Source organism: Kogia breviceps, chromosome 5, assembly GCF_026419965.1.
Source record: "Kogia breviceps isolate mKogBre1 chromosome 5, mKogBre1 haplotype 1, whole genome shotgun sequence".
NCBI classification, from domain to species: Eukaryota; Metazoa; Chordata; class Mammalia; order Artiodactyla; family Physeteridae; genus Kogia; species Kogia breviceps.
In genome coordinates, this window is record NC_081314.1 from 90,670,637 (window position 1) to 90,697,957 (window position 27,321).

General features: G+C 39.8%; 1 protein-coding gene across 2 annotated transcripts in view; it reads right to left on the minus strand.

Moving 5' to 3' along the window:
- SIDT1 (SID1 transmembrane family member 1) overlaps positions 1 to 27,321 on the minus strand; it is an 87,752-nt gene that overhangs the window by 23,093 nt on the left and 37,338 nt on the right. The window contains exons 5-14 of one of the 2 annotated variants that reach the window (XM_059063868.2): positions 24,068 to 24,169; positions 23,372 to 23,455; positions 21,626 to 21,713; positions 19,182 to 19,253; positions 18,670 to 18,763; positions 8,932 to 8,975; positions 5,252 to 5,323; positions 3,755 to 3,900; positions 2,679 to 2,752; positions 1,222 to 1,288 (exon numbers count right to left, since the gene is read on the minus strand). In XM_059063868.2, coding sequence (XP_058919851.1) covers positions 1,222 to 1,288; positions 2,679 to 2,752; positions 3,755 to 3,900; positions 5,252 to 5,323; positions 8,932 to 8,975; positions 18,670 to 18,763; positions 19,182 to 19,253; positions 21,626 to 21,713; positions 23,372 to 23,455; positions 24,068 to 24,169 — 843 coding nt within the window. Of the gene's footprint in view, positions 1 to 1,221; positions 1,289 to 2,678; positions 2,753 to 3,754; positions 3,901 to 5,251; positions 5,324 to 8,931; positions 8,976 to 18,669; positions 18,764 to 19,181; positions 19,254 to 21,625; positions 21,714 to 23,371; positions 23,456 to 23,996; positions 24,170 to 27,321 lie in introns of those variants that run through there. The other variant, XM_067034622.1, reaches the window with a different exon arrangement.

Sequence of the window (27,321 nt, forward strand, 5' to 3'; positions counted from 1 at the left end):
ATCCTCAGCCTTTACACAGCATAGACACATTTCCTTTAAATGCTGCCATCTTGCTTTGAATTGAAATATTCTGTGTGCCTCATTATGTGGCCTCACGGCTGAATGCAACCGAGTATGTTTCCTTTGTTCTCATTATAAAAGGATTTTGAGAGGATGCTAACATTGGGACCTGGTCATGGTACCTCCTATTTTCTAGATGAATCCTGGGAGCTGTTCCATCCTCTGTGTGGAAATGATAACCACAGAGCAGGTGGACATAAGGAGATGTGTGGTCAGTTTTCCATAGTTATCACTATCGCTATCATTAAGAACCTTCCTAGATCACAGCGTAGCTGTATCTTCTGACAGAGCACCAAAGTATTCAGAGAATATTTAGATTATAAATGGTGGTGCTCAAGCCTTATAAAGTCCTCGTCCTCATCACGTGTTAAGTATGGAATTGGTGAAATATTATTAAACTCCTGGCTCTCAAACTTGGCTGTACTCTGGAATCACTGGGAGTTTCATCAATACTGATGCCTGATTCCACTCTGATCTCACTGGTGTGGGGTGCAGCTTGGACACTGGGATTTTTAAAAGTCCCCCAGATGATTTTAATAAAAAGTTTGAGAACCATTGCATCAGAAACACCTTTAGCCTGGTGCTATTCTAAATGGGCTTTCTCATGTGTAATAGATCCCAGACGAGATCACTTAAGTGACCTGGACCCTAGGGTTCTGTGAAGGTGCAGTGGGGATTCTCAAGCTATTTTAATTATTGTTTTTGTTTGTTTTAAAATTTATTTTATATTTTCTTTTAATATTTCATTAGTTTTGTGAAGCTCTTTTTACTTTTACAAAACATATTTACCCTCAATGAGAGGACACAGGCTAAATTAGACATCAGGTTTCTTTGTTTTGGCCTGGAACTTTACTCATCATCCCATGATGATCAAAAGTTCAGACTGGTAAAAAATAGACATGGTTGATAGATACCAAGACTAAATGAGTGCAAGGTAATAATTTCAGATTGGTAGTCAAAGTAGTACAAGAGGTCTGTGATAAAACAATTGGGAACTAGATTTAAAGGTCAAAGACGAACCAGTGGAGAAATCCAGTGGGAACCCAAATGGGGAATTAATTCTTGGACGGAGCTTAAGTTATACCTTTCTCTGTAAGTCGCAGCAAAGATCTTTCCCTGAAGTATAAAAGGTAGGATTTTGGAGTTCGGGGCAGCACTTACTGTCTGGTAGGTGATAACCAGCTGGATCACAGGCAGCGCATAAAACACAGCAATGGTAATGATGTTCCTACGCAGGCAGAAAGAACCAGAAATGGTTATTTCCAAAATAACAATGGAAACTTTGCCCCCCCTTTTTTTTTTAAAAAAAGAGAATCTTTCCACCCCATAACTCCCTAGTTAACTCACAAAAGCGATTAGAAACTGATTATGTGGTTCCTGTTTCTCCAATCTTCCTCTCATACAATTACTTGTAAAACAGTGTAAATAATACTTGCTTCTGGTTTAACCAGTTATTAATGAGGGCCTATCTATTTAGGATATTGTTAGATTAAAAGTGATCAGAGAGGGACTTCCCTGGTGGTGCAGTGGTTAAGAATCCGCCTTCCAATGCAGGGGACACAGGTTTGATCCCTGGTCTGGGAAGATCCCACATGCTGCAGAGCAACTAAGCCCGTGCACCACAACTACTGAACTTGTGCTCTAGAGCTCGCGATCCACAACTGCTGAGCTCGCGTGCCACGACTACTGAAGCCCGCGCGCCTAGAGCCTGTGCTCCGCAACAAGAGAAGCCCACCACAGTGAGAAGCCTGCACACCGCAATGAAGAGTAGACCCTGCTTGATGCAGCTAGAGAAAGCCTGCACACAGCAACGAAGACCCAATGCGACCAAAAATAAGTGAATTTTAAAAATAAAAAGTTGTGACTTAAAAAAATTTTAAAAAAAAGTGATCCGTGAGTAGGTAATGGGTGATTGATCTCACAAAGGATGTGGCTCTTTTAGATATCTCTTAGTTCCAAAATAATGGTCCTACTATGGAATTTCATGTGGTCCCCACTGGCCCTTGTTTTCCTGTAATATCTGTATCTCAGTAAAAGGGTTTCCTTCCAGAAAAAAGAATGGGAAGGGCTATCACAAGTGTCAGCTGGGGGTTTCTGAGAGGAAGGAGGGGACCCTGCCAGGCACCTCAGACTCCCTGCTTGTAGGAAGACTGCATCTGTGTCTGACCATTGCAGGTCCATCTATCATTGGCTGATGGTATCATCTTCACTCAGGGCGGTTTCCAGCTACTATGAGATGCTCTAGGCATCTCATCCCTCTAATCACTGGCTCTTCCAAGAGCAAGTTCTGGTGAGGAGAAGAGGGAAGGTGGTGACATTAATGTTATCGTTACTGTATTTTCCTAGGAAAGGATTTAATGTCTCCCTATGGGATTCCAATACTGTTCTTATTTAATACTTTGTATTTATTTAATTTAGGGCTGGTTGCCTTTGGTAGTTCATTTTTGTCTTTCCTATCGAATGTGGCATGAATCCTTTAAACACCTATACCTGTGCCTCATTAAACACTGAAACCTGTGATTTGATTCACTTATATGAATCTCATAAGTGATTGTGGCTTTTACAAAGAAAACTTTAATTTTACTAGAGAACCATAGCCCTCCTGGTCATCTACTCACCAAAAATAAATCTTATATTTTTTGCTGACAATTCTCCGGTCCTTCCTGGACAGATCTGACAGGTAAAGGAACATCTGGGATGCCAAATAAAAAGAGAATGCAAAACTGTACTTGGATTTCTTGCATAAAATATAAAGGAGAGCTTTACACATTTCAATTCAATCACTCACTAGGGATTAACATTATTTAACAAGACTTTTAATTTTGCTTTTCCCAGGATGCCTTTAAAAATCCTAGTATTTCCCTTGGCTTTAGGGAAATTGTCTGATGTGGGAAGCATGTTGGGAGCCTTGAATGCTTCTTAAATCTCAAGAATTGGTTTCCCAGTTTTCAGAGATGCCCATTGTGTGATTCTTGAACTATGAGGTTGAAATGGTACAATTCACCTTTGTGTCCCTTACTGGATACAACACAATGTGATACATACAAGCCAGAAAGAAATGATCTTTTACTCCTGAAGGATTTTATGTATACAACCAGGGAGTTTTTCCAAGTACACCATTCAAATGAATCCTTTCTTCCATTTGGTTGGATCCCTTCCTCATTTTTGTCTATGGTCAGCCACTTCAGACCCTGAGAGCGTTTTAGCATTCTGTTTTCTTTACTGCTCTCACTTTCTTCCTCCAGAAAGAAGTGTTAATTAACCAAGTATTGCTTTTAGTATGTAGCTAAGTTTTATCTAAAAAGCCCCCTGAACATATATACACTACCAGAGGTAAAATAGCTAGCTAGTGGGAAGCAGCTGCATAGCACAGGGAGATCAGCTCGGTGCTTTGTGACCACCTAGAGGGGTGGGATAGGGAGGGTGGGAGGGAGATGCAGGAGGGAGGAAATATGGGGATATATGTTCATGTATAGCTGATTCACTTTGTTATACAGCAGAAACGAACCCACCATTGTAAAGCAATTATACCCCAATAAAGATGTTTTAAAAATAAATAAATAAAAAGGTCACTGAGAAATTTGACTCCCCCTGAAGAAAAAAAATACATATAAAGGAAATTGAGGTATTGCTGAAGTTGTATTTGGCTCCTGAACTTTTCGCCCTCTCGAAGAGCACCACCAGGCAGAAGTACCTTGGTCCGGATGACGTTCTTATCGCTCTCAATGTCTGGCATGGTGTCGAAGTCACTCTCCTCCACGGAGCTGTCCGTGTCTGACTGGCACGGCTGTCTGCCGTCGGAGGAGGACATTTGCCTGCCAGCACTGGAGCTTGACTCATCTGAAACAGAGGAGACTCATCTGCCTTCCCAAGTCGAGAAGAACCCATGGAGCCCATCTTTCTCTGCAAAAAGCACAGTGCTGACTCATTCCTGAAAACGTTGTGTTGGTAAAAACCAACTCCTTACCCACAGCACATGTTCTTTCTGTCAATTCCTCCTCAATGGACTTCTAATTTTCCTCTCCTCCTATTTTTATATTTAAATCATCTCTTTCTAGGGCTGAATACATAATATAAAGGCATCTGCTCTGTTAACTATTTGGATGCAAAAATAATATTATGCTTATATTTCATGTTTCATATTAAAATATGAGCATAAATGTATAAACATACACATGCACGTAATTATGTATAGCATCTACCACATGTACGTGTAAGTACCCACATGTCCAGCAGCTATACATTTCTCGTGGAAAAAGTATTTGTACACCGAAATCCCCCACATGCTGTATCTATGGTTATATAATGGAAAGAACATTCTCAGGAAGAAGAATCCTGTGTTCCTGTGAATGTTTCCCAGAGCAGATGGGAATTTGCGCAGCCTAATGAGCACATGAGCAGAGCCTACCTTCTGCTTTATTTCTTCTATTCAGATAGTTAAAAAAAAAAAAAAACACTGTTCTTGCAGAGCCAGAGATAAGTCTCCAGCACTGAGCCCACATGCTTCTCAAAGTTACAGAATAACAGGGCAGGCATACAGGATTCCCAGCCCCTCTACGCTGACAGCTTAAGGCGCACCATTCATAGGCCCGCAAGCATCATGGAAGTGTGTGGAAACGTCAATGCACGCCGACTCTAACAAGACAGGGATCAGAATTCTGTGCCCTTCAGGCCACTGAACGAGCCCTGGGGGTTGCCATGTGAATGACTGGGTGGCAGTGAGCAGGTTCATTTATGCAGTTAGCCCAAATGGAAGATCGTTAGGCTTCAGCCGTGTTCACCTGCTGCACAGCCTCAGTCTTCTGATCGCCCTTACTCCACTGAAACCTGAGAATGAAACAACGGGTCAGTTGATGTCGGGCTCCCTGACGTCAGACTCTTGACGCGTCTTTCACAACCTAAACTCAGGCTGGGTATGAAAAAATCCCCAAGGGAGTTGATGGCAACCATAGAAAATTCTGCTCGAGTGTGGCTAGCAGACCCAAGAAACGGATCAATAGAACCAGAGAAAATTAGAGCCGGAAGGAACCTTCCAGATCATCCAGCCAATTCATCTTATAAATAAAAGATAATCTTATACGATGACCGCCTTGCTCACTCTCACAGTTATTAGTGGCTGGAGGGCTCCTTGTATCCTATTCTTTGGAGAATCAGGAAACACTTCCATGAATGGACTCATTGTGGGAAATACCTATTGCCCCATAATTGCTTTCTTCAGGGGTGCTGGCAGCAATGGGATGTGACGCCGACGTATTTCCAGAGCCTGTTAAAAAGAAAAGCAAAGAGGCAAACACTTTATGTCCAGTTGCCAAAATGAAAGAACATAACTCTAAATAGTTTGATTTTCTTTTCACTCTAATATAGGAGCCTGCAGGCCAATTGTATGGTCTGCAGACCAAATCTAGCCTGCCACCCGTTTTTGTATGGCCCTTAAACTAAAAATGGTTTTAAATGGTTTGGGAAAAGTCAGAAGACGAAGAGTATTTTATGGCAGATAAAATTATAAATTTCAGTATTTCTATATGACGTTCTACTGAAACACAACCACTCGTTGAGTGTGTCTATGGCTGCTTTTGGCTACAATGGCAGAGTGGAGCAGTTGCAACAGAAACTACATGGTCCGCAGAGCCTAAAACATTTACCATTTGGCACTTTACAGAAAAAACGTTGCTGATTCCTGCCTGACAGTATTGCAGAATCACAAGAACAAAGGAGCATGGGTCCTGGAATCACTGTGAGGAAGGCCACCACTGAACATAAACACCAGAAATAAACTTCTGTGATTAAGGGAGTATAATTCGGAGGTTTATTTGTCACAGTCATTAACAGTACCCTAACTACAGACAGGCTGAGCCCTGACAGGATGGAAATTACTGCACTCCTTGGAGCAAAAAATGATGACAACATGAACTAAGGATGTGCAGGAATATGGGTTATTTGGGGGATAGTTCAGAGGTAGAATAGGCATGTCTGTTGCCAAATGGTTGTTGGCAGTGAGAGAAACACATTCTCTAAGATGACGTGCCTCAAACTTTTCCAAATGTTACATGTGCAAATAGTAAGCGAAGAATGATACTAAAATCATAAACCCCAGAATTTTTGGCATTTTCTGTTCCTGGGAAGGCCCCTGGCATGGGAAGTAGACACGTGCGTCGGAGAACGCTTGAGTTCCGCTGCAGCGGGGGGTTGAAATGGTCTGTAGGAGGCAAAGGGTTTTCGTGTGTGTGATCAAAAGAGAAAACAATGCAAAAACTAAAGTCAAAGCAAGTGAGCAAACAAAAACAATCACTGTTTTGTTAGGGGACAACTTCACTAAAAAGAAAGAGCCAGCTGTGTAGGTTCTGCACTCCGCCTCTGCTCGCAATCGAGCAGGACCTGGTTTCAATGTAGTCGCTAGTTCTTTTCACCCCGAGGCAACTACAACAACAATGGTTCTGTGATGGACAAGAGCATCGAGATTTTCATGAGCAGTGCTCTTGTTTCAAATCTGTGCACTTCTATATGCACAATTAAATAGGAGATTGGTCAACACGGGATAACAGTACTCTGTTAACGTTTCTAATGTCTAAGACCTTAGAATGCAAAAACCGAAGCATTACCTCCCAAACTTCAAACATGATGGATGCTCCCAGAAGGCAAGCCATATTTCTATTTAACTGTATGGCATTTAGAAAGCAGAATTAAACACAAAATATCAGTTTATAGGACAGACCAAGATGTTCTGGCTGGGAATAAGCAAACATATAAAGTTGTGAATGAGCTCATCTTAATGAGGAAACTTGTTCTGGTATGTTTTTCTCTGCGCGCGAGCCCTTTGCCATCTGTCTGCTTTACTAACTTAGAATAGGATATGCTTGCATGCTTGCCTTTTATATTAATTGCTCCATGTGAGGAGAAAAACTTCATTTCATTTTGAGCATGCCTGGCTCTTTCAGGGACGTCACATTTATAATTGTCCCGCCCCCTTCCGTCTCCAGACTCAGGAGGTTGGAAGCGAAAGAGGGAGTCAGCAACACTGTGAACCAGCTGCCATGAGATTTCATTTTTATGCCAGTTGGCTACCTATCCCAACGAGTGTCATGCTGTATCTCAAAAGTTGAGGAGACAATGAAGAAAACCACTAATCTTTGCAGAAGGATGTAAAAGTAAAATTCCTTTGAAGAAAAAACTGGGGAGGCACAGTTGGGAAAAAGCAGAGTAGAGAGTCATGACTAGAGTCTGAGACCCGTTGCCACAGATGCTGAGGATGGCCTGTGCTCCCTGACCCCTCTGAACTCAGCACGCTGCTTGTCTTATCACTTCTGGGCCCTGCTCTTTGCTGGGAGGCTGATTCAGTAATCACTCCATCCAGGGAAGGATCTGATTGGCCATTTGGTTCTTAAATCTGAAAACTTGGCAAGTTAACCAAGCTCCCTCACTTGAGAAAGTACCCTCTTTTATATTCCTTTACATTGGCTGTTGAATGTTATTAAAACCCATTGCCTGGATGCCTGGAAAAATAGACACGTTGACATTAAGGAAGACAAAAGTCAAAGGAAGGCAGGAGAAGCAGACCTCCAGCAGAGGGAGAGATACTCCTGCTGGGTTGGGTAGGGAGTCGCTTTGTGTCTTTCTAACTTAACTGTAGAAAACACAGAACTAAACGTCTGCTGCATACCTACTATATAGCACAGGGAACTCTGCTCAATGCTCTGCGGTGACCTAAATAGGAAGGAGATCCAAAAAAAGAGGGGATATATGTCTATGTATAGCTAATTCACTTTGCTGTACAGTAGAAACTAACACAACATTGTAAAACAACTACACTCCAATAAAAATTAGAAAAAAAAATCTGCTGCATGTGACTTAAAAATCAAGTCTCACTCCATCATTCCTTTTCCAAATGATCATTCTATGCCACATAGCTTGTGAGCACTGAGTAACTCATGCTGATTTAGGCTTTTCAAAAAATAGGACACTTACAAAAGGTGTGAACTTCCAGTTATAAAATATAAATAAGTCCTGGGGATGTAATGTACAACATAGTGACTAGATTTAATAATACTGTATTGTATATTTGAAAATTGCTAAAAGAATAGATCTTAAAAGTTCTCAAAACAAGAAAAAAAAGTATAACTGTGTGGTGATAGATGTTAGATTTCTAGTGGTGAGCATTTTGCAATATATACAAATATAGAATCATGTTGTACACCCAAAACTTATACTATGTTATATGTCAATTATATCTTAAGTTTTAAAAATAAGGACATTTAATTTTTGTTTTAAAGATTTGATAAAAAGATCAAGCAACTGAATTCCTTTGTTCAAATCCTCAGAATGGAGGAAAGGGCATATTACAACGGCTGGATAATCAATTACTCTGGATTTCCCAAAGTTATAATATTCTATTATACTTGCTAGTCTCAAATACTTCAGTTTTCTAGATCCTTGAAAAAAAAAAACCCTCTATCTCAATTTGGGAAAAGTAAGCTCTGTGTTAGCTTTGACACAATAAATTCTTACTATTGTTTACAAGTCAGCTCTGTGATAAGACAGATGTGAGCAATTTATGTCCTAGAAAAGATTAAACTTTTTAAAAAGATGAATTGCTGACAGATGGGCTGTGGACAACTACAAGGAACTCTCCGAACAAAGGCTCTTAGTGTGAGCTCCATATCTCAGTAATTGTCAAGTGCGTAAATTGGTTCTCACTGGCTCTGCTTTCTGTAGAAAGACTGCAGATTAGACCACTCTGTGTGTGTCTGTGGGGGGGGGGGGTAGGAATCAATAGAGGGTTTGGGAAATCACAAAAGTCAGAGAGACAAAAGTACCAAATGGAATGTTGCCACATACTTGACATCAGTTTGAATTGAAACCAGGGATTTTTCTTACCATCATTGGAACCAAAGCTTCCATCAATGGACTTTCTCTGAAACCTGCAAACAAGCACATACACACGCTCCTAAGACCTCAAAAACTTCAGCATTTTCCATTTGTTCCCTATAGACTTTGTGGCAGATTTGTCTGCTAGTAGGATCTCTTAAAAATGGGCCTTTGGATGTGCAGAAATTGGAACTCTGAAACATTGCCGGTGGGACTATAAAATGGAGCAGCCACTTTGAAAAACCATTTGACAGTCCCTTAAAAAGTTAAACCTAGAGACACAATATGACCCAGCAATTCCACACCTAGGCACATACAGGCATATATATATTAAATTCATTCATTTATTTCCATATTCATTTATTTTCAGATAATTCACATGCTATAAAATTCACCCTTTAATGTGCACAATTCAATGAATTTTAGTATGTTCACAAAGTTGTGCAACCATCACTATTTTCTAGTTCCAGAACATTGTCATCATCGCCCAAAGAAATCCCAAACCATAGCAGTTACTGCTCATTCTCTACTCCTCCCAGCCCTTGGCAATCACGAATCTACTCTCTGTCTCTATAAATTTGCCTATTCTGGATATTTCATATAAATGGAATTGTATTGCATGTGGTCTCTTTGTCTTCTTTCACTTAGCATAATGCTTTCAAGGTTCATCTATGTGGTAGCATGAATGAATACTTCAGTCTTTTTACGGCTGGATAGTATTCCATCGTATGGATATATACCATGCTTAATTTATTTGTTTACACTTGATATACATTTTGATTGTTTCCACTTTCTAGCTCTCATGAATAACACTGCTATGAATATTTGTGTACAAGTTTTTGTGTGGTTATATGTGTTAAATTCTCTTGGATATGACCTAGGAATGGAAGTGCTGAGTATGAGGTAACTCTGTGTTTAGCATTTTTTTCTAAACTGTTTTCTACTGTAGCTCTATAGCAGGAACTAAATATTTTACATTCCTACTAGCAATGTACAAGGTTCTAATTTCTCCACATACTTGCCAACTCTCGTTATTTTCATTTAAAAAGTTTTATTATAGCCATCCTAGTGGATATGAAGTGATATCTCATTGTAGTTTTGATTTGCATTTCCCTGATGGCTAATGTTGTTGAACATCTTTGCACATGCTTATTGGCATTTGCATATCTTTGGGGAAACATCTATTCAATTTAAAAAAAATGCCTATTTTTTTGTTTTGTTTTGTGTTAACGCGGGCCTCTCACTGTTGTGGCCTCTCCTGTTGCGGACGGAGCAAAGGCTCCAGACGCGCAGGCTCAGAGGCCATGGCTCACAGGCCCAGCCACTCTGCGGCATGTGGGATCTTCCCGTACCAGGGCATGAATCCGTGTCCCCTGCATTGGCAGGCGGATTCTCAACCACTGCGCCACCAGGGAAGCCCCAAAATACCTATTTTTAAATGGGGATATTTTTCTTTTTATATTTGGGTTGTAAGAATTCTTTACATAGTTTGGATACTAGACTCTTACTGGATATATGATTTACAAACATTTTCTCCAGTTTTGTGTATTGTATTTTCACTTCCTTGATAATGTCCTTTAAAAATACAAAAGTTTTGGGCTTCCCTGGTGGCGCAGTGGTTGAGAATCCGCCTGCCGATGCAGGGGACACGGGTTCATGCCCCGGTCCGGGAAGATCCCACATGCCGCAGAGCGGCTGGGCCCGTGAGCCATGGCCACTGAGCCTGCGCGTCCGGAGCCTGTGCTCCGCAACGGGAGAGGCCACAACAGTGAGACGCCCGCGTACCACAAAAAAAAAAAAAAAAAAAAGTTTTAATTTTGATGAAGTCCAATTTACCTATTTTTTTTCTTTTCTTACTTGTGCTTTTGCTATCGTATCTAAGAAACTATTACCTAATCTAAGGTCACACAGATTTACACCTATGTTTTCTTCTAAGAGTTTTATAGATTTGGCTCTTTTATTTAGATCTTTGTTCTATTTAGAGTTAATTTTTTTTATATGTTGTGAGGTAGGGGTACAACTTCATTCTTTTTCATGTGGATACCCAAGTGTCCCAGCACCATTTGTTGAAAAGAATATCCTTGTTCCATTGAATTGTCTTGGTACCCTTGTCAAAAATCAATTGACCGTAAATGTGTTTATTTCTGAACTCTCAATTCTGTTCCATTGATCTGTATGTCTTTCCTTATGTCAGTGCCAGAGTTTTGAATATTGTCGCTTTGTAGTTAGTTTTGACATCAGAAAGTGTAAGACCTCCAGCTTTGTTCATGATTTTTTTTTCCTATTCTGGGTCCCTTGCATTTCCATATGAATTTTAGGATCAGTTTATCAATTTTTGGAAGAAAGTCAGCTGGGACTTTCATAGGGATTGTGTTGAATCTATAAATCAGTTAGGGGAGTATTACCATGTCTTTTAGTTTATATTGCTGCTGTAACAAACTATCACAATCTTAGTGGTTTAGAACAATACAAATTTATTATCTTCAGTTCTGGATGTCAATTCTAAAATGAGTCTTATGTGGCTAAAATCAAGATATCAGCAGGGCTGTATTCCTTCTGGAGAATCTAGGGGAGGATCCATTTCTTTGTCTTTTCCAACTTCTAGACGTGGCCTGCATTCCTTAAGTCATGGTTCCCTTCCCCCATCTTCAAATGTATTACTCCAACCTCTGCTTCCCTCATCACACCTCTTCCTGTCTTTGACTCTCTTGCTTCCCTCTTATAAGGACTCTTGTGATTACATTATACAACACAGATAATCCAGGATAATCTCCATAATTTTATCACATCTGCAAAATCTCTTTTGCCATGTAAAGTAACATATTCACAGGTTCTGAATATTAGAACATGAGCATTTTGGGGGGGGCCATTATTCTGTCTACTATACCATCTTAATAATATTAAGTCTTTCAATCTATGAATACAGAATGTCTTTTCATATATTTAGGTTCTCTTTAAGTTCTTTCAAGGATGTTTTGTAGTTTTCAATGTACAAGTCTTATATTTCATTTCTTAAATTTTTTCTTAAGTACTTTATTATTTTTGATTCTATTGTAAATATAATTATTTTTCTTAATCTCGTGTTTGAATTTTGCACTGCCAGTGTATAGAAATACAATTGATTTCTGTATATTGATCTTGTATCCTATAATCTTGATAAACTCAGGGTTTCTTTTTGGAGGTGATGAAAATTAGATAGTGGTGATGGTTGTACAACTGTGAATATACTAAAACCACTGAATTTTTTAAGGGGGGTGAATTTTATGGTCTATGAGTTATGTCTTTTTTTTGAGTTATGTCTTAATAAAGTCATTATTTTAAAAACCGGGTGTATCAAACGTAAATGTCTATCAAAAATTAAAATGTGAATTGCTCTCTTCCCCCCAAATGAGCCTCCCTTTTGGATATGAGGTTGGAGTGGGATGAGAAGGGAGAAAAGTTGGGGACTATATGTGCCTGTGCTTTGGTACATGTTCTTGTTTACTCCCAAATGGGGCCTCTAGAAATTGCACACCCCTGATCCTGGTATGTTTGGTGGAAGGACTTCTCTTCATACCTCTTTTGTTCCTAGCCACAGCAAACCCATCCCTGCCTCAGGGCCTTTGCTCTTGTTCTCTGCCTGGGCCACTCTCTCCCCAGATCCTCACATGGCTGGCTTCTACTTGCCATTCAGGTCTTGGTCCTGAGAGGTCTTCCCTGCTGAACAAATCAAATCTAAAGTAGCTTCCCCAGTCCAATCATTCTCTGTCCCACCACTGTGTTTGTTCTCCTCCTGTCACTAGCTGAAATTATTTTCTTTATTAATTGCTTGCTTGCTCGCTTATATGTTTTTCCTTTGTACAATGTAAGCTCTATTAGAGCAGGGATCTAGACTGTCTTGTTCACCACTGTATCACTAACCTTTGCGACAGTGCCTGGCACTCAGGAAATGATAACTAAATATTTGTTGAGTGAACAAGGCATATCATTAAGGAGAGCAGTTACAATTGGGTCTGACTGTTCTAGCTGGCAAATGAGGCTCTACAGAAGTCCCTTTAAAAAAACAATTTTAGTGATATTAACTAGAAAGCAATTATATGAACTCATAAAAGATGATGTGTTTGGACTGTGTTTGTATTAACAGGCTTTAACCACATTTGCCCTAGGTTTTGGAGCTGATAAAGTTCTTAATTAGAGGAGTTAAATGATTTACAAAGCTAGGGTGAGGCAGGCAGTATCCAGTGAACAAACGAAAAAAGATTAAATGAGACCTATGCTAGATTGATTGAAAAATGGCTATACCTCATCTTGTCTCTAGCTCCTTCAATCAAAAGTGGAGTCTGTATCTTTACCTCTTGCAGCTGGACTGGCCTTATCACTTGTTTTGGCCAATAGAAAGAGGGGGAAGTGATATCATGCCACTTTTGAACCTACATCTTAAGGAAGCCTTGCATTCTTCTGCCATCTCTCTTGGAGATACAATAAACCAGGGCTAGGCTGCTGGAGGATGAGAGGCAAAGTACAGCTGAGGCCAGTCTAGAAAAGCCAGCTCTTCTCTGACCTGCCAGTTGATTTCACTCTATGACCACACACAGCTGAGATCTCCGAGCCTAGTCCAGATTAGCAGAATCATCCAGCTGACCCATAGATTTGTGAGCAAATGTAAATCTGTATTGGAGTTTTTATGGTTGGAGTTTTTGGAGTTTTTATGCTTGATTTTTATGCAGCATTATTGTGGCAATAGATAACTAATACAGGAATCAAGGGAAGAATGAATAATCAGGATCATGTAGTTTGAACTCAACATCTGGCAGGGTGACTGAGAGGAAGGAATAAGAGACATGTATGCAGGGCTTCCCTGGTGGCACAGTGGTTAAGAATCTGCCTGCCAATGCAGGGGACACAGGTTTGAGCCCTGGTCCAGGAAGATCCCACATGCCGTGGAGCAACTAAGCCTGTGCGCCACAACTACTGAGCCTGCGCTCTAGAGCCCGTGAGCCACAACTACTGAAGCCCGCGGGCCTAGAGCCTGTGCTCCACAACAAGAGAAGCCACTGTAATGAGAAGCCCACGCACCACAACAGAGTAGCCGCTGCCTGCCGCAGCTAGAGAAAGCCCCTGCGCAGCAACGAAGACCCAATGCAGCCAAAAATAAATTAATAAAAAAAGTAAAGTGATATAGATATAATATAATTTAAAAAAAAGAGACATGTTTGCAGTGCTTGACCCAGGGGGTCATTGCAGGGGCTCCATAAATACCTGCTGAATGAATTGGAGCTGGGGGGTGGGAGGGGAATGGAGTTTAGGGTTGAGCCAAAAAACATAAAAACATTAAAAAAAAAAAATAGGGCTTCCCTGGTGGTGCAGTGGTTGAGAGTGCGCCTACCGATGCAGGGGACACGGGTTCGTGCCCCGGTCCGGGGAGATCCCACCTGCCGTGGAGCGGCTGGGCCCGTGAGCCATGGCCGCTGAGCCTGCGCGTCCGGAGCCTGTGCTCCGCAACGGGAGAGGCCACAACAGTGAGAGGCCCGCGAACCGCAAAAAACCAAAAAAACAAAAAACAACCCCCCCCCCCCAAAATAGCATAAAAACACTTTGAATTCTTAGCTCCCTGAGGACAGGAGCCATGTCTCTAATCATTGTTTTCATCCTGCTCTCATAGCATGTACTGCGAACCCCACATGTATTAGTAATAAAGAACAGAGGGCTCAACAAGCAATTGGCATTCTGCTCCAGGACTGGCTGGCTTCACTTGGTTTTGTAGAAAACTTTGTTATTTCTGCTTAGTTCAATGAAGGAAGAGTTCTATTAGCATTTTCTCTCAGTTTATTCCCCTATTTAGATGCCAAGTAGTTCTTATGTCTCCAGATTTCTATTTTCAGTTTGTCTATATTTGGAAAGAATCTATGCTTGTGCAGTTGGCACTAGCAAAGTAATCTGGCAGCCAGAGGTTTCAACAGAGCCTTAGGCCACAACTTTCAAAAACTGTGCTCGCTTCAGCAGGCTGAATAACAACTTTAGAGAGATTGATATCCAGCTATTAATTTTTGTCTGTTTGTACACTGGTTATGTCTGCTAGGTAACTAAAGAGGTGAAACCTATTTTCTAAAATCTAAAACATCAGTGGTACAGACAGACTTCCTAAGAGAGGCAGAAAAGATGAACTTCTTTTCCCATGACGCTGTAACTCATCTGAGTCAAAATTGGCAGCTTTTCGGACCCCTTTTCAATCAAATTCATGCTGGTTGTAATGAGGTGGATAGACCTGGAGTCTGTCATACAGAGTGAAGTAAGTCAGAAAGAGAAAAACAAATACCGTATGCTAACACATATATATATACGGAATCTAAGAAAAAAAAATGTCATGAAGAGATTAGTGGTAGCACAGGAATAAAACACAGACCTACTAGAGCATGGACTTGAGGATATGGGGAGGGGGAAGGGTAAGCTGTGACGAAGTGAGAGAGTGGCATGGACATATATACACTACCAAATGTAAAATAGATAGCTAGTGGGATGCAGCCGCATAGCACAGGGAGATCAGCTCTGTGCTTTGTGACCACCTAGAGGGGTGGGATGGGGGGGGTGGGATAGGGAGGGTGGGAGGGAGGGAGGCACAAGAGGGAAGAGATATGGGAACATATGTATATGTATAACTGATTCACTTTGTTGTAAAGCAGAAACTAACACACCATTGTAAAACAGTTATACTCCAATAAAGATGTTAAAAAAACAAAAAAACAAATTCATGCTGGGGTTCCAGGCTTTTGACCTGGTTTCCTTAATTAGGACTGCCCTCCTTCACATGCCCTGATCACTCCAGACCCATCTTGTCCGGGCTGCTTAAGAGCTAAGGCTCTGGAGCCAGGCTGCCTGGGTTCAAACCCAGGCAGTGAACTCTTGGTCAAACTGCTTAACTTCTGAATGCCTCAGTTTGTGGGGCTTTAGATGAGACAGTCTACTCAGAGTGCCTGGCAAAGAGTTAAGTACTTGTTCAGTGTTAGTGATTATGATCTGATAAATTAATGAGCTGATAACCAGTTAATATATGTATACTTTCCAGGTATAATATTTGCCTATAGACTGGAGTTTTTGTTTTTAACTTTTTATTTGAAAATAATTTCACATTTATAGAGAAGCTGTAAGAGTAAGAATAGAATATAGAAAACCCATGTATCATTACCTAGATTCACTTATTGTTAGCATATTACCCCCTTTGCTTTCTCATTCTGTCTCTGGGTGCATGTGTGTTTTCATATACATGTATACATAAAAAATTTTTTCTGAACCATTTGAAAGTAAGTTGCATATGTCATGAACTTTTATGCCTAAATATTTCCAAAGAATAAAGATACTCTCTTCCATAACCACAGTGTAGGTCAACTTCAGCACATTTAACATCGATATGATAATCTTATCTAATCTGCTGTCTGTTTTACAGTTTTGTCAATTGACCCAATAATGTCCTTTATAGCATATTTTTCTTCTAGTAAAAGAACCGGTCTGAGATCAAATGTTGTCTTTAGTGGTCACATATCTTTAGTCTCCCTCAATCTGGAACATTTCCATAGCTATTTTTTGTCTTTGGTAATACATTTTAATAGAATGTTCATCATTTTGAGTTTGTCTGATTTTTTCCTCAGGATTATATTAAAAATGTGCATTTCTGGCTGGAATACTGCATAAGTGATGCTATTTCCTTCTCAGGGTGTCACATCTGGAGGCACACAGCGTCCATCATTCCCTTGGTCATATTAATTTTTTTGTGTGTGTGGTATGCGGGCCTCTCACTGTTGTGGCCTCTCCCGTTGCGGAGCACAGGCTCCGGACGCGCAGGCTCAGCGGCCATGGCTCACGGGCCCAGCCTCTCCGCGGCATGTGGGATCCTCCCGGACTGGGGCACGAACCCGTGTTCTCTGCATTGGCAGGCGGATTCTCAACCACTGCGCCACCAGGGAAGCCCGGTCATATTAATTTTTATCAACCTGTCAATAGTCTAATTTCTCCACTGTATAGTTACTACTTTTTCCCATACAACTACTAAGCGATTTGTGGGGATACACTTAAGGCCATGCAAATATGTTGATCCTCATCAGATTTTCCTGCTAGTTTTAGTATTCATTGATGATTCTTAACCTGATCTATGCAAAATGATGATTTTCCAATTCCAGCACTCTCTCCTTATTTACCAGTCAGTGTTTGGTGTTCTGCTGTAGGCAAGAGTCCTCCCTCCTAGGTCAGGATTTGCTAATGGGTCCTGTCCCTAATGTGTATCTATTTTAATAATTTTGTTGAGTTTATTAAATGTATATCTGTAAGTATTTTGGTCTTTCTTTCCCTCCTTCCTTCCTCCCTCCTTTTCTCCCTTCCTTTCTTCCCTTACTGATATGGATTCATGAATTTCTATTTTTCTCAATGGTTTATAATTCACTATTCTCCTTAATTGTTTTGGTGCTCAAATTGTCCCAGATATGGTCATTGGTTTTTTTTTTTTTTTAATATGAATGCAGAAACTGTGGATATACAGAGGCTTTTTAAAAAAAATTTATTTATTTATTTATGGCTGTGTTGGGTCTTCGTTTCTGTGCAAGGACTTTCTCTAATTGTGGCAAGCGGGGTCCACTCTTCATTGCGGTGAGTGGGCCTCTCACTATCGCGGCCTCTCTTGTTGCGGAGCACAGGCTCCAGATGAGCAGGCTCAGTAATTGTGGCTCACGGGCCCAGTCCCTCCGCGGCATGTGGGATCTTCCCAGACCAGGACTCGAACCTGTGTCCCCTGCATTGGCAGGCAGATTCTCAACCACTGCGCCACCAGGGAAGCCCGGTCAGTGGGTTTTTGAAGTCAGTTTCTCAATTGCAAAGCTTCATGAAAGTCACAGAAGGGAGTTATTTTTTGAGTCAGAGGTAGGCCTGTATCACTGAGATAGTTGTATCACTGTGGTAGCTTTGAGGTTTTTCTACACATGAGGCTAATCTTGCCCAGTAATGTGAAAATTCTATACTGGCTTTGTTTTCTTTACATGCTCAAGAGGAGAGAGAACATTTGTTTATTGTACCTCCTGCCATTCCTTTGTAGTTGTTTTACAGAGACCACGACAAGCTATGGAATTCTCAAGGTTCAGGCCTTCTCTGAGATACAAGGAAAGACTGGTCCTCTTTTCACTGGGGGCTCCAAACTCTTGGGAAGGGAAATTTCCAAATTACAGCATGATTATCTCCTTTTTTTCTCTCGAGGAACATTTTACTGTAAAATTGATGCTACAACAGTAAGAAAGCACCTGGTAATGTAGTGTCAAAGCATATTTATTACTCCTGCTACTTACTATACCTCAATATTTATTTTAGGCATTAATTGTACTTTTTGATGGAATGTTTAAAGCTGTTTCTAAATCTCCATGTTAGGTAGAACTCATTTCCTACATTCCATAGGATCTACATTGAGTATTTTCTGGTCTAAAAATTACCCAAGCTATCTTTCTGTTGAAGTTTCATTAACTATGAAAATAGCTAACACTATCAGCACTTACTCTGTGCAGGACATTGATGTAAACACTGCAGTTATACTGGTCTATGAGGTAAATTATTACCTCATTTTACAGATGAAGAAACTTAAGCACAGAAAGTTTAAGTAACTTGCCCAAGATCACACAGTTTGTGGCTAAGATAGATTCGAATCCAGTTAATATGGCTCTAAAATCTAATGTGCTAATTAATCACTAAGCAGAGACAGGTGAAGGGGGTTGACATTTCTTGAAGCTCTTGACATACCTGATATAATGAACAAACGCAACAAACAGGCATCCCAAGTAGAAGGAGAAGAAGCTGAGGAAACTGAGAAGAATGGATTTCACATAAACAGATCCTGAGGGAAGAGAAACAGCTTTGGTTAGGATGTCCTCAAGAGAAGAGAGGACCATATTTGGGACAGGACAGCTTCATGGGCCCATCTGCATCACACTCATTCTTAAATCCTAAGATAATTCCACTAAAAGCAGCAAAGCTATTGAAGGTCACCCAGACATCGTCCATAAATGGCTGCCTTTCACAGTGATGACTTCCTCAGGGAAGCTGGGAAGGGACTTCCTGTATACAACTTCATAATTGACTTCCCTTTCTTTGTGCAAAGGATTTAACAAAATGCTTTGATTCTCTCTTCTATCTCTAGGGTAAACATTAGTTTTCTTACGATGTTTCTCTGGAAGGATGATATTAGCATTGAATGACATGACTGCCTTCCTGACATAGGAATGTCTCCACTGAATCTTAGTAACAAGACTGACCTTTAATGGAAGGAACAATGGTCACTTTAAGGTTCTTTGCACGTTGTAGATTCCAGGTCTGGTTCTCCTTTTCTGGTAAAAAAGAACAAAGCACAATGGATCAGATACTAGGTTCCTGGTCTCTGATCTGAAAAGTTGTTTAAAAACTGTCCAGAATTAACTCTGGTTGCTGAATTTTCTTTGAGCAAGAACTATGTGAAAACCTTCAAACTGTCTAATACTCTTTTTGGTTAAAACTTTCAACTTGGCCTTTGTTTGGGTGCATTTTGGTAGCACTAAGTGACTCAAATGAGAATGCAGCCTCCTTTCTTGAATGAAGAAGGCTTGACCCTTCTCCTGATATCATATGGCTCAATATGCCACAGACATCTGAAGAAAACAGCTGCAAAAATAGAGAACTACCACATTTTTTGGTCTGCATTTTTCTTTTTCTTTTTTTTTTTAAACATCTTTATTGGAGTATAATTGCTTTACAATGTTGTGTTAGTTTCTTCCTTATAACAAAGTGAATCAGCTATATGTATACATATATCCCCATATCTCCTCCCTCTTGTGCCTCCCTTCCACCCTCCCTATTCCACCCCTCTAGGTGGTCACAAAGCACCTAGCTGATCTCTCTGTGCTATGGAGCTGCTTCCGACTAGCTATCTATTTTATGTTTGGTAGTGTATATATGTCCATGCCACTCTCTCACTTCGTCCCAGATTACCCTTCCCCCTCCCCGTGTCCTCAAGTCCATTCTCTATGTCTGTGTCTTTATTCCTGTCCTGCCCCTAGGTTCATCAGAACCATTGTTTTGGTTTTCTTTAGATTCCACATATATGTGTTAGCATACGGTATTTGTTTTTCTCTTTCTGACTTACTTCACTCTGTATGGCAGACTCTAGGTCCATCCACCTCACTACAAATAGCTCAATTTCGTTCCTTTTTATGGCTGAGTAATATTCCACAGTATATGTGTGCTGCATCTTCTTTATCCATTCATCTGTTGAGGGACACTTAGGTTGCTTCCATGTCCTGGCTATTGTAAATAGTGCTGCAGTGAACATTGTGGTACATGTCTCTTTTTGAATTATGGTTTTCTCAGGGTATATGCCCAGTAGTGGGATTGCTGGGTCATATGATAGTTCTATTTTTAGTTTTTTAAGGAACCTCCATACTGTTCTCCATAGTGGCTGTATCAATTTACATTCCCACCTAATGAAACTTAAAAGTTTTTGTACAGCAAAGGAAACCATAAACAAGACAAAAAGACAACACTCAGAATGGGAGAAAATATTTGCAAACGAAGCAACTGACAAAGGATTAATCTCCTAAATATACAAGCAACTCATGCAGCTCAATATCAGAAAAACAAACAACCCAATCCAAAAATGGGCAGAAGACCTAAAAAGACATTTCTCCAAAGAAGATATACAGATTGCCAACAAACACGTGAAAGGATGCTCAACATCACTAATCATTAGAGAAATGCAAATCAAACTACAATGAGCTATCACCTCATATTGGTCAGAATGGCCATCATCAAAAAATCTACAAACAATAAATGCTGGAGAGGGTATGGAGAAAAGGGAACCCTTTTGCACTGTTGGTTTGCATTTTTCTAGGCAGTGAGAATTTGTTTTTTCTTATATGGCCATCAAAGGACTTATAGTTTACCGAGAACACTGGATGTTGGCAAAACTCTAGAGCTATGTAATTGAGAGATTAAAGAATATATTAGAAGAAAATTCACCTAAATACTGAGGGAACGATGTTACACTCAACAGTAAACACTTTTTGTGTTGATCATGTATGGCCTATCAGCTGCTGGGGGCGGGGTCTGTGTTTTCAATCAATAGCCTATTCCATTCCCATGGTAGTTAGTGGGTAGTTGCCCATAACCACTTGTACTATGCCTAAGAGCTGACATAACCCCTGCCATTGGGATAAGTTGCCCTACTCTGCTTACTTACTGTCTTGAAAGGTACAATTTTGGCAATGGGAATTGAGAACTCTGAATTTTCCTTGGGGAAATGATGACTACTGATAAATATAAGTGACTCCATTACTGCTCGCTACCAAAATGATCTTTGAAAATGGACCTCGATCTGCTGTATAAGATCATGACTTCACAGTAGTAAATATTTGTTGAGTAAAGGGCCAACTGAGTGAACAGGGCCAATTGGGCCAACTGAGGGAGTACAAGACTTTGGAAAGATTCAGGCACTAAATGGCATTTTGTAGTATCAATAATATCTTGAGATTTATTATTTTCTTCCCTTTATTTGTTTCTCATGTATGTCTCAGACTGCCTTGCCAAGCCACTGATGATGACCCTCACTTAGTGGGAACTAGAGATGGTTGGAAGGGGCCAGAAGGGGCCAAAATGTGCTTTTGGCTTCCTTTGCATTCCATTCTGTTGGGTTTTTCTAAGTAGACAAATACTCCTCACTGTTGCTTACCCTGGATGAAGAAAGATCCTCCACAGGCATAATCTTCAGGCTTTATCACAAACACCACATAGAACTGCTCACCTGGAAAATCCTTCTTCTGCAAAAGACATAAAGATAGTGAGAAGAAGGGAGAAAGCCCATAATGGTGGGGGCAAAAAGAAAGAGGAAAGAGAAGAAATGTAAAGTTCACCTCTGCTCCCTAACTCCTTAGAAAGGACTCTCACATTCCCATGATCTACTCCAGGTTATCCATAATAAAATAATTGTTATATTCAAGAAATTACATAAATAGACTGTTCTGATTTCAATCTGTCTGGTGCCCACTTGAGTGCTTAGAATTGTAGTAGACCCCATATAAAATATATGTCAACAGTCTATGTTTAATAATTTATACTTGTATATTAAATTCTTGAATAAACTTTATTTTTTAGGGCAGTTTTAGCCTCACTATATTACATTTTTATTATTTTAAAATTTAATGATAAATGACTTTCCTAAAAGTCACACAGTCAGCAGTTCAATAAACAATTTAGGTTAGGGAAGCAAAGACTCAAGTCAGGAGACCTGAGTTACAGTCCTGGCTTTGACTTTCTCTAAGTGGGCTTCTCTGTGTCCCAGTTTCTTATCCATGAATGAAGCATGGTTGACGAGATAATCTTTAAGATCCAGTATATTTATACAACTCTGAGTTTTTTTATTATCCCCAAATTTCTGATATTATGTTTAACCCACTGAGAAAATGGCCCAATACCGAATCATGGGTCCAAAAGAGAAGTAATAACTTATTGCCAAACATATTGAAAGTAGGAATGTACTGATATGATTTGTACTTCATTAATTTAGTGTCCGGATGATGTAAAATCTGAGTTTCCTACTATGGTTATTTTTTTGTCTTTTTAAATTTGGGACCACATAATGCTGATGTGCTAAGGAAAAAAAAATACTAAAAACAAGAGCAGATATTTGAGATATTGAATCTGAGACATTAAAAATAAAAGCCTGACGAATAGAAGTTTTTGGTCTGATACCTAAATTATAATTAACCTCTCCTCATTCATGGCCTGCTATTCAACAAACAGTATCTCCTTACCTAGAGAACAGATCAAATTGCAGGTACTCCAAGTAAGTACCGCTCTAAAGCCAGGGACAGAATCTCTTTGAAAATATGCTGACATGTCTGTACATTTTTGCTATAAAATTACCGTTGAAATAATAATTTAATTATAATACCAAAAGGGCAAACTTCTGCACAAATGTGGTTCATATTCCTTTGAACCTATCTATTCTGTCCAGAGTTGAAGTTAATTTTTTGGTTACAATATGTTTTTTTTCAATCGAAGGATAGTTGATTTAAAATATTGTTTTAGTAGAATATGTTTAGTTGTTTTAAATGGATCAGATAAACTTTGCCCTAAACCAGCATCCCCCATTGGGTAGATTGGAATCTTTTGCCCTTACTTCTCTAAGCAATCTGTCAGACACATGTCCCACTGCATCACAGGTTCCCAAGATTCCCCAAGGGGAACGGAGCACCTGGCAGAGTAGCACTATCTACTATCACCAAGGCTTTGATTTCAGGTGTAGCAATCTTTGTTTTAAAATCAATCAGAAATGAAAGAGATTCAAGGTACACAGTGAGTGGTAATCCCTTAGGTTTTTCTAAGTCCAGCAGGTAACCTGACTGGTCCAGTAGGTCATCTGATTATAAACCGTGCACTGTCATTGACAATAACAACCACAGAAGTGATGTCTCACCTGTAGCGTGATGGCAGCTTTCTTGGTCATGGACTGATAGACACCATTAAATTCTACATTGTGGTCGAGATCATACACTGGGCACTGTAACATGCATGAGGGATAAAAAAGGAAAGCATCACTAATGTCATAGTATACATACCACACACACCACCTGGATCACAGGGGAGGGGGTCCCTACTGAGCCAGAAACCATGAAGAGTTTTCCCCCAGAACAGTCATGAAATAGTCCTTCTAAAACTTGGTGCCTTGTCCTCTGAAGTCAAGGTCACTTTATATCAAAGAGAACTGAAAAGATCATCTTAAAGTGTATCACACCCTTCCCATTTTTTATTAACACCTTATGAAACAGAAAGGGCCTAATGACACAATAACAATTTTAAAAAATAGAACAAACAGGTTTCTGTTTTTCTTGTGCAGCCCACAAGTTGGTCTTCCTTGTTCTCTGTCATGATCCTCCCTCCCTCCCTTCCTTCCTTTGTTTATTTTGGTGAAGAGTCAACTGCTCTCTATCTCCCCAGATTAATGTCTACAAACATAGACTGCCCACTTGTGTGCACAAGATACTGTTTTTATTTAGCAGTTTTGTAAGGAATATGTAGTATGAGGATGATATGGTGCTCACCCTTCTCTCTCATTTATCCTGGGACAATATAGTACTCCGTATTGGAAGGTTGACAGGTTATGAAGACTCACCATGATATTCTGGACTGAGACAACAGAGCATGGATAAGCCATTTCAGACACAACTTTAATGATAACTGAGTCCACATCTTCAGGAAATTTGTATAGAAAATACTAAGTATAAAAAAAAAGAAAGACAAGATTTGTTAAAGTTAAGAAATGTTTACGGTCAAAAACTCAAGCTATTTTCCCACGAATAAGGTGGTTTCCTCAAATATTAAGCACAGAGTTCAGATGTAAATCTCAGTAAGCCTCCAGTAATTCAGTCAGCCATTCATCTCTTGCATATTGAGCAAATGCTCTGTGCAGGGCTCAGGCACTAGGAACACAGCAGTGAACAACAGAAAGGATCCATTTCATACAATATTGCCATATCATTTTTTATGGTTTTTCCTTCTCAACTAAACTTTGCTACACTTCATTCCAATTTTGACTTAAGAAGATGCCCCCAACCCTTTGAATTAGAGATATGTGAAATGTGACAGGAGACAAGGTTTGCCTCTGCGTGGTCATTCTGAAATATGAAGCTCCTCCTTGAAAAACAGATAAGCCTGTTCTTCAAGAATCTTAACCACATTCCCATAGGCAAGAATTAGCACTAGACCCACCCTTCCCCTAGACTTTTTTGCCAAAGAATCTATTTCCTGGCTGGAATACAGTGAGATGACATTTAGATTCAAAGACCAAGCCCTACATCTAGCCTCCTGAAATATGTTCACAATTTGGGGCAGAAGTATTTCTCAAATATCATCAGAATAAGGAAACATTTATAATAGACAAAAGTTACACTATTTACCTACTTAGATTATCAATCCACTGGAAAAATTTATTAACTCTAAGCCTTAAACATGTTGCTAATAATGAAGAAAGGGGACTTCTGCCCAGTAGTTATAAATATAGAAACTGGTTGAGAAGTTTGACATGAAATACATGATTAAAATTTTGAGGAAAACAAACAAAGCAAACCCCTATCCTAGGGCTTTAGTAAATCTATCACTTTAAAGGAGAAGCAAAACCCGTTAAAACTTCATTTTGCATTCCCACATCCTCTTTATTAACCTTATTCTGAGAACCAGAGCAATAAAAATAGAACTTTTTCAACAATCCAAAGCCTTCTGATGGGGGAAAAAAATTATCTCAAGATGAAAGAGTGTCATTAATGGTGCTTTTTGGAAGTCTGTTCATGCCTTGTAACAGATGGCAACACTCTCAAGAACCCACTCCATTTTTGTGCTTTTATTTTGGAGCTTGATTCAAATACATACAATACAGGACTCTTCCAAAGGTGAATACTCTGGAATTCCCAAGAGGCGTTCTTGGTTCTTAGGGGAACCATACTTTGTAACTCAAAAGCATTATTATTATTACTTTTGTGTGTGTGTGTGGTACACGGGCCTCTCACTGTTGTGGCCTCTCTGGCTGAGGAGCACAGGCTCCGGACACGCAGGCTCAGCAGCCATGGCTCACGGGCCTAGCTGCTTCGTGGCATGTGAGATCTTCCCGGACTGGGGCACGAACCCGTGTCCCCTGCATCGGCAGGCAGACTCTCAACCACTGCGCCACCAGGGAAGCCCCAAAAGCATGATTATGGTTACTATTAGCAGTAATGAGCATCACATATATGCCTGTATATTCTAGGAGTTGGTTTTGTGCAAGCTGTAGACATCTACAGAAGCCTTATCTGTATACCAAGGTATTACTAATCACTTTTTACCTTTAAATTACCATAAACCCCAAATAAGTAAACCCCTTGCCTTGAGAATCTACTTTTACCAGAAAGAAGCAAGTGACAATGATCCAAAGCAATGTCTGGAATTTAGGCTAAAAATCACCATCTTGTGTCCTGATTATCTATCCAGTTTCTGTAACCTGCTTCTATCTACAGGAATAGAGGCAGACAGTGGTGATTCAGGTTGTCTGAGTATGTGCAATAGTTTGGGTGGACTTACAGGAACAGAAAATTTTTCCTACAGTTGAAGAGGATATAAAATATAGGCCGAAATGGGAACAGTTAAGAGTAAAGTAAGACCTTCAGAGATGTCAAAGAATTTCTATTTTGTTTCATGAGTTTGTTTTAGGTATATTTTACTCTAGTTTGTGATTTATATACAAATTATTTGGGCTTTAGTGTTTAATACTTTTTTAAAATAGAAAGAAGCTATAATATATAATCATCACTGGTTTTCAGTCTACAAAGTACATTACGACATTCAGTCTATCATATTTATTATAGCTTTCGACAGGACTATTAGACCGTACTCTTTCTGCAGATGGGATACAAGTTTTCCCCTCCCTTTCTATATAGATATCTCCCATTGCACCTAGCAACTAGTGCTCTCAAATATTTCATGAATTAAGTGGCTAATACTCTGAGGGCAATGGATTGTGGGACTGTAGTCCTCTTCTGTCACTGGGTGGCAGCATATATGCACTGTGGAGGCTTTCACTGATGGAAAATTTAACTCTTCAAGGTGTGCTGGAGTTGGCTTTTGCAGGTCTGGGGAGCTGATTGTGCACATCGATTCCAAACTCTGTGTTCAATGATGTCACGCTGGCAGCTTGAAATCCACCAGAGTGGAGGTATTTACACTGCAGAAATGGGCAAACGCTACAAAACAGTGCTGTCACTCTAAGAACCAGTTGTTAAATATTCACCAGCTCTCAAGTGGTTGTGACAGATTTACGTTATCCATATAATATGTTAATCCCAGTTTTAGTACAGTATATCCAAGGCCATTTTTGACAAAGTTGTATTACAGAAGACTTATAATAAATATCAGGACATTAAATAAATCTGTTTTAAACTTGCTATTGCATAAACTTCACTCTTTCAGAAGCTATGAAAGGAAAAAGGAAGGTAGCTAGAAGTGTCACCAGAAAAGCAGCCTGAATCAATCAAAGTTTTCATCTATTTAGTCTGTTTATGATTATGGCCTAATGGAGAGCACAGCACAAATATCTAATTCTTCTAATAATTTTTGTCAGCATTCCTGTTCTTTCTTAATGACAGGAGAAATTAATTTTACCCATAACACTGTAGAAATTAAAATCTGTCTCATTTTTATTGTACTTTCAGATCAGTTGATTATTTTTGTATTTGTTTAGTGGTGGTCTTCCACTCTCTGTCTCCCCACCCCCATCCTGATTATAAGGTCCGTGAGGGCAGAAGTTGCACCTGTCTCTTATTAATCCTTCTATCCCTGGCACCTAGTACAATCTAACACTGTACTTGGTACATAGTAGGCCCACAATTTTATGAATGAAGG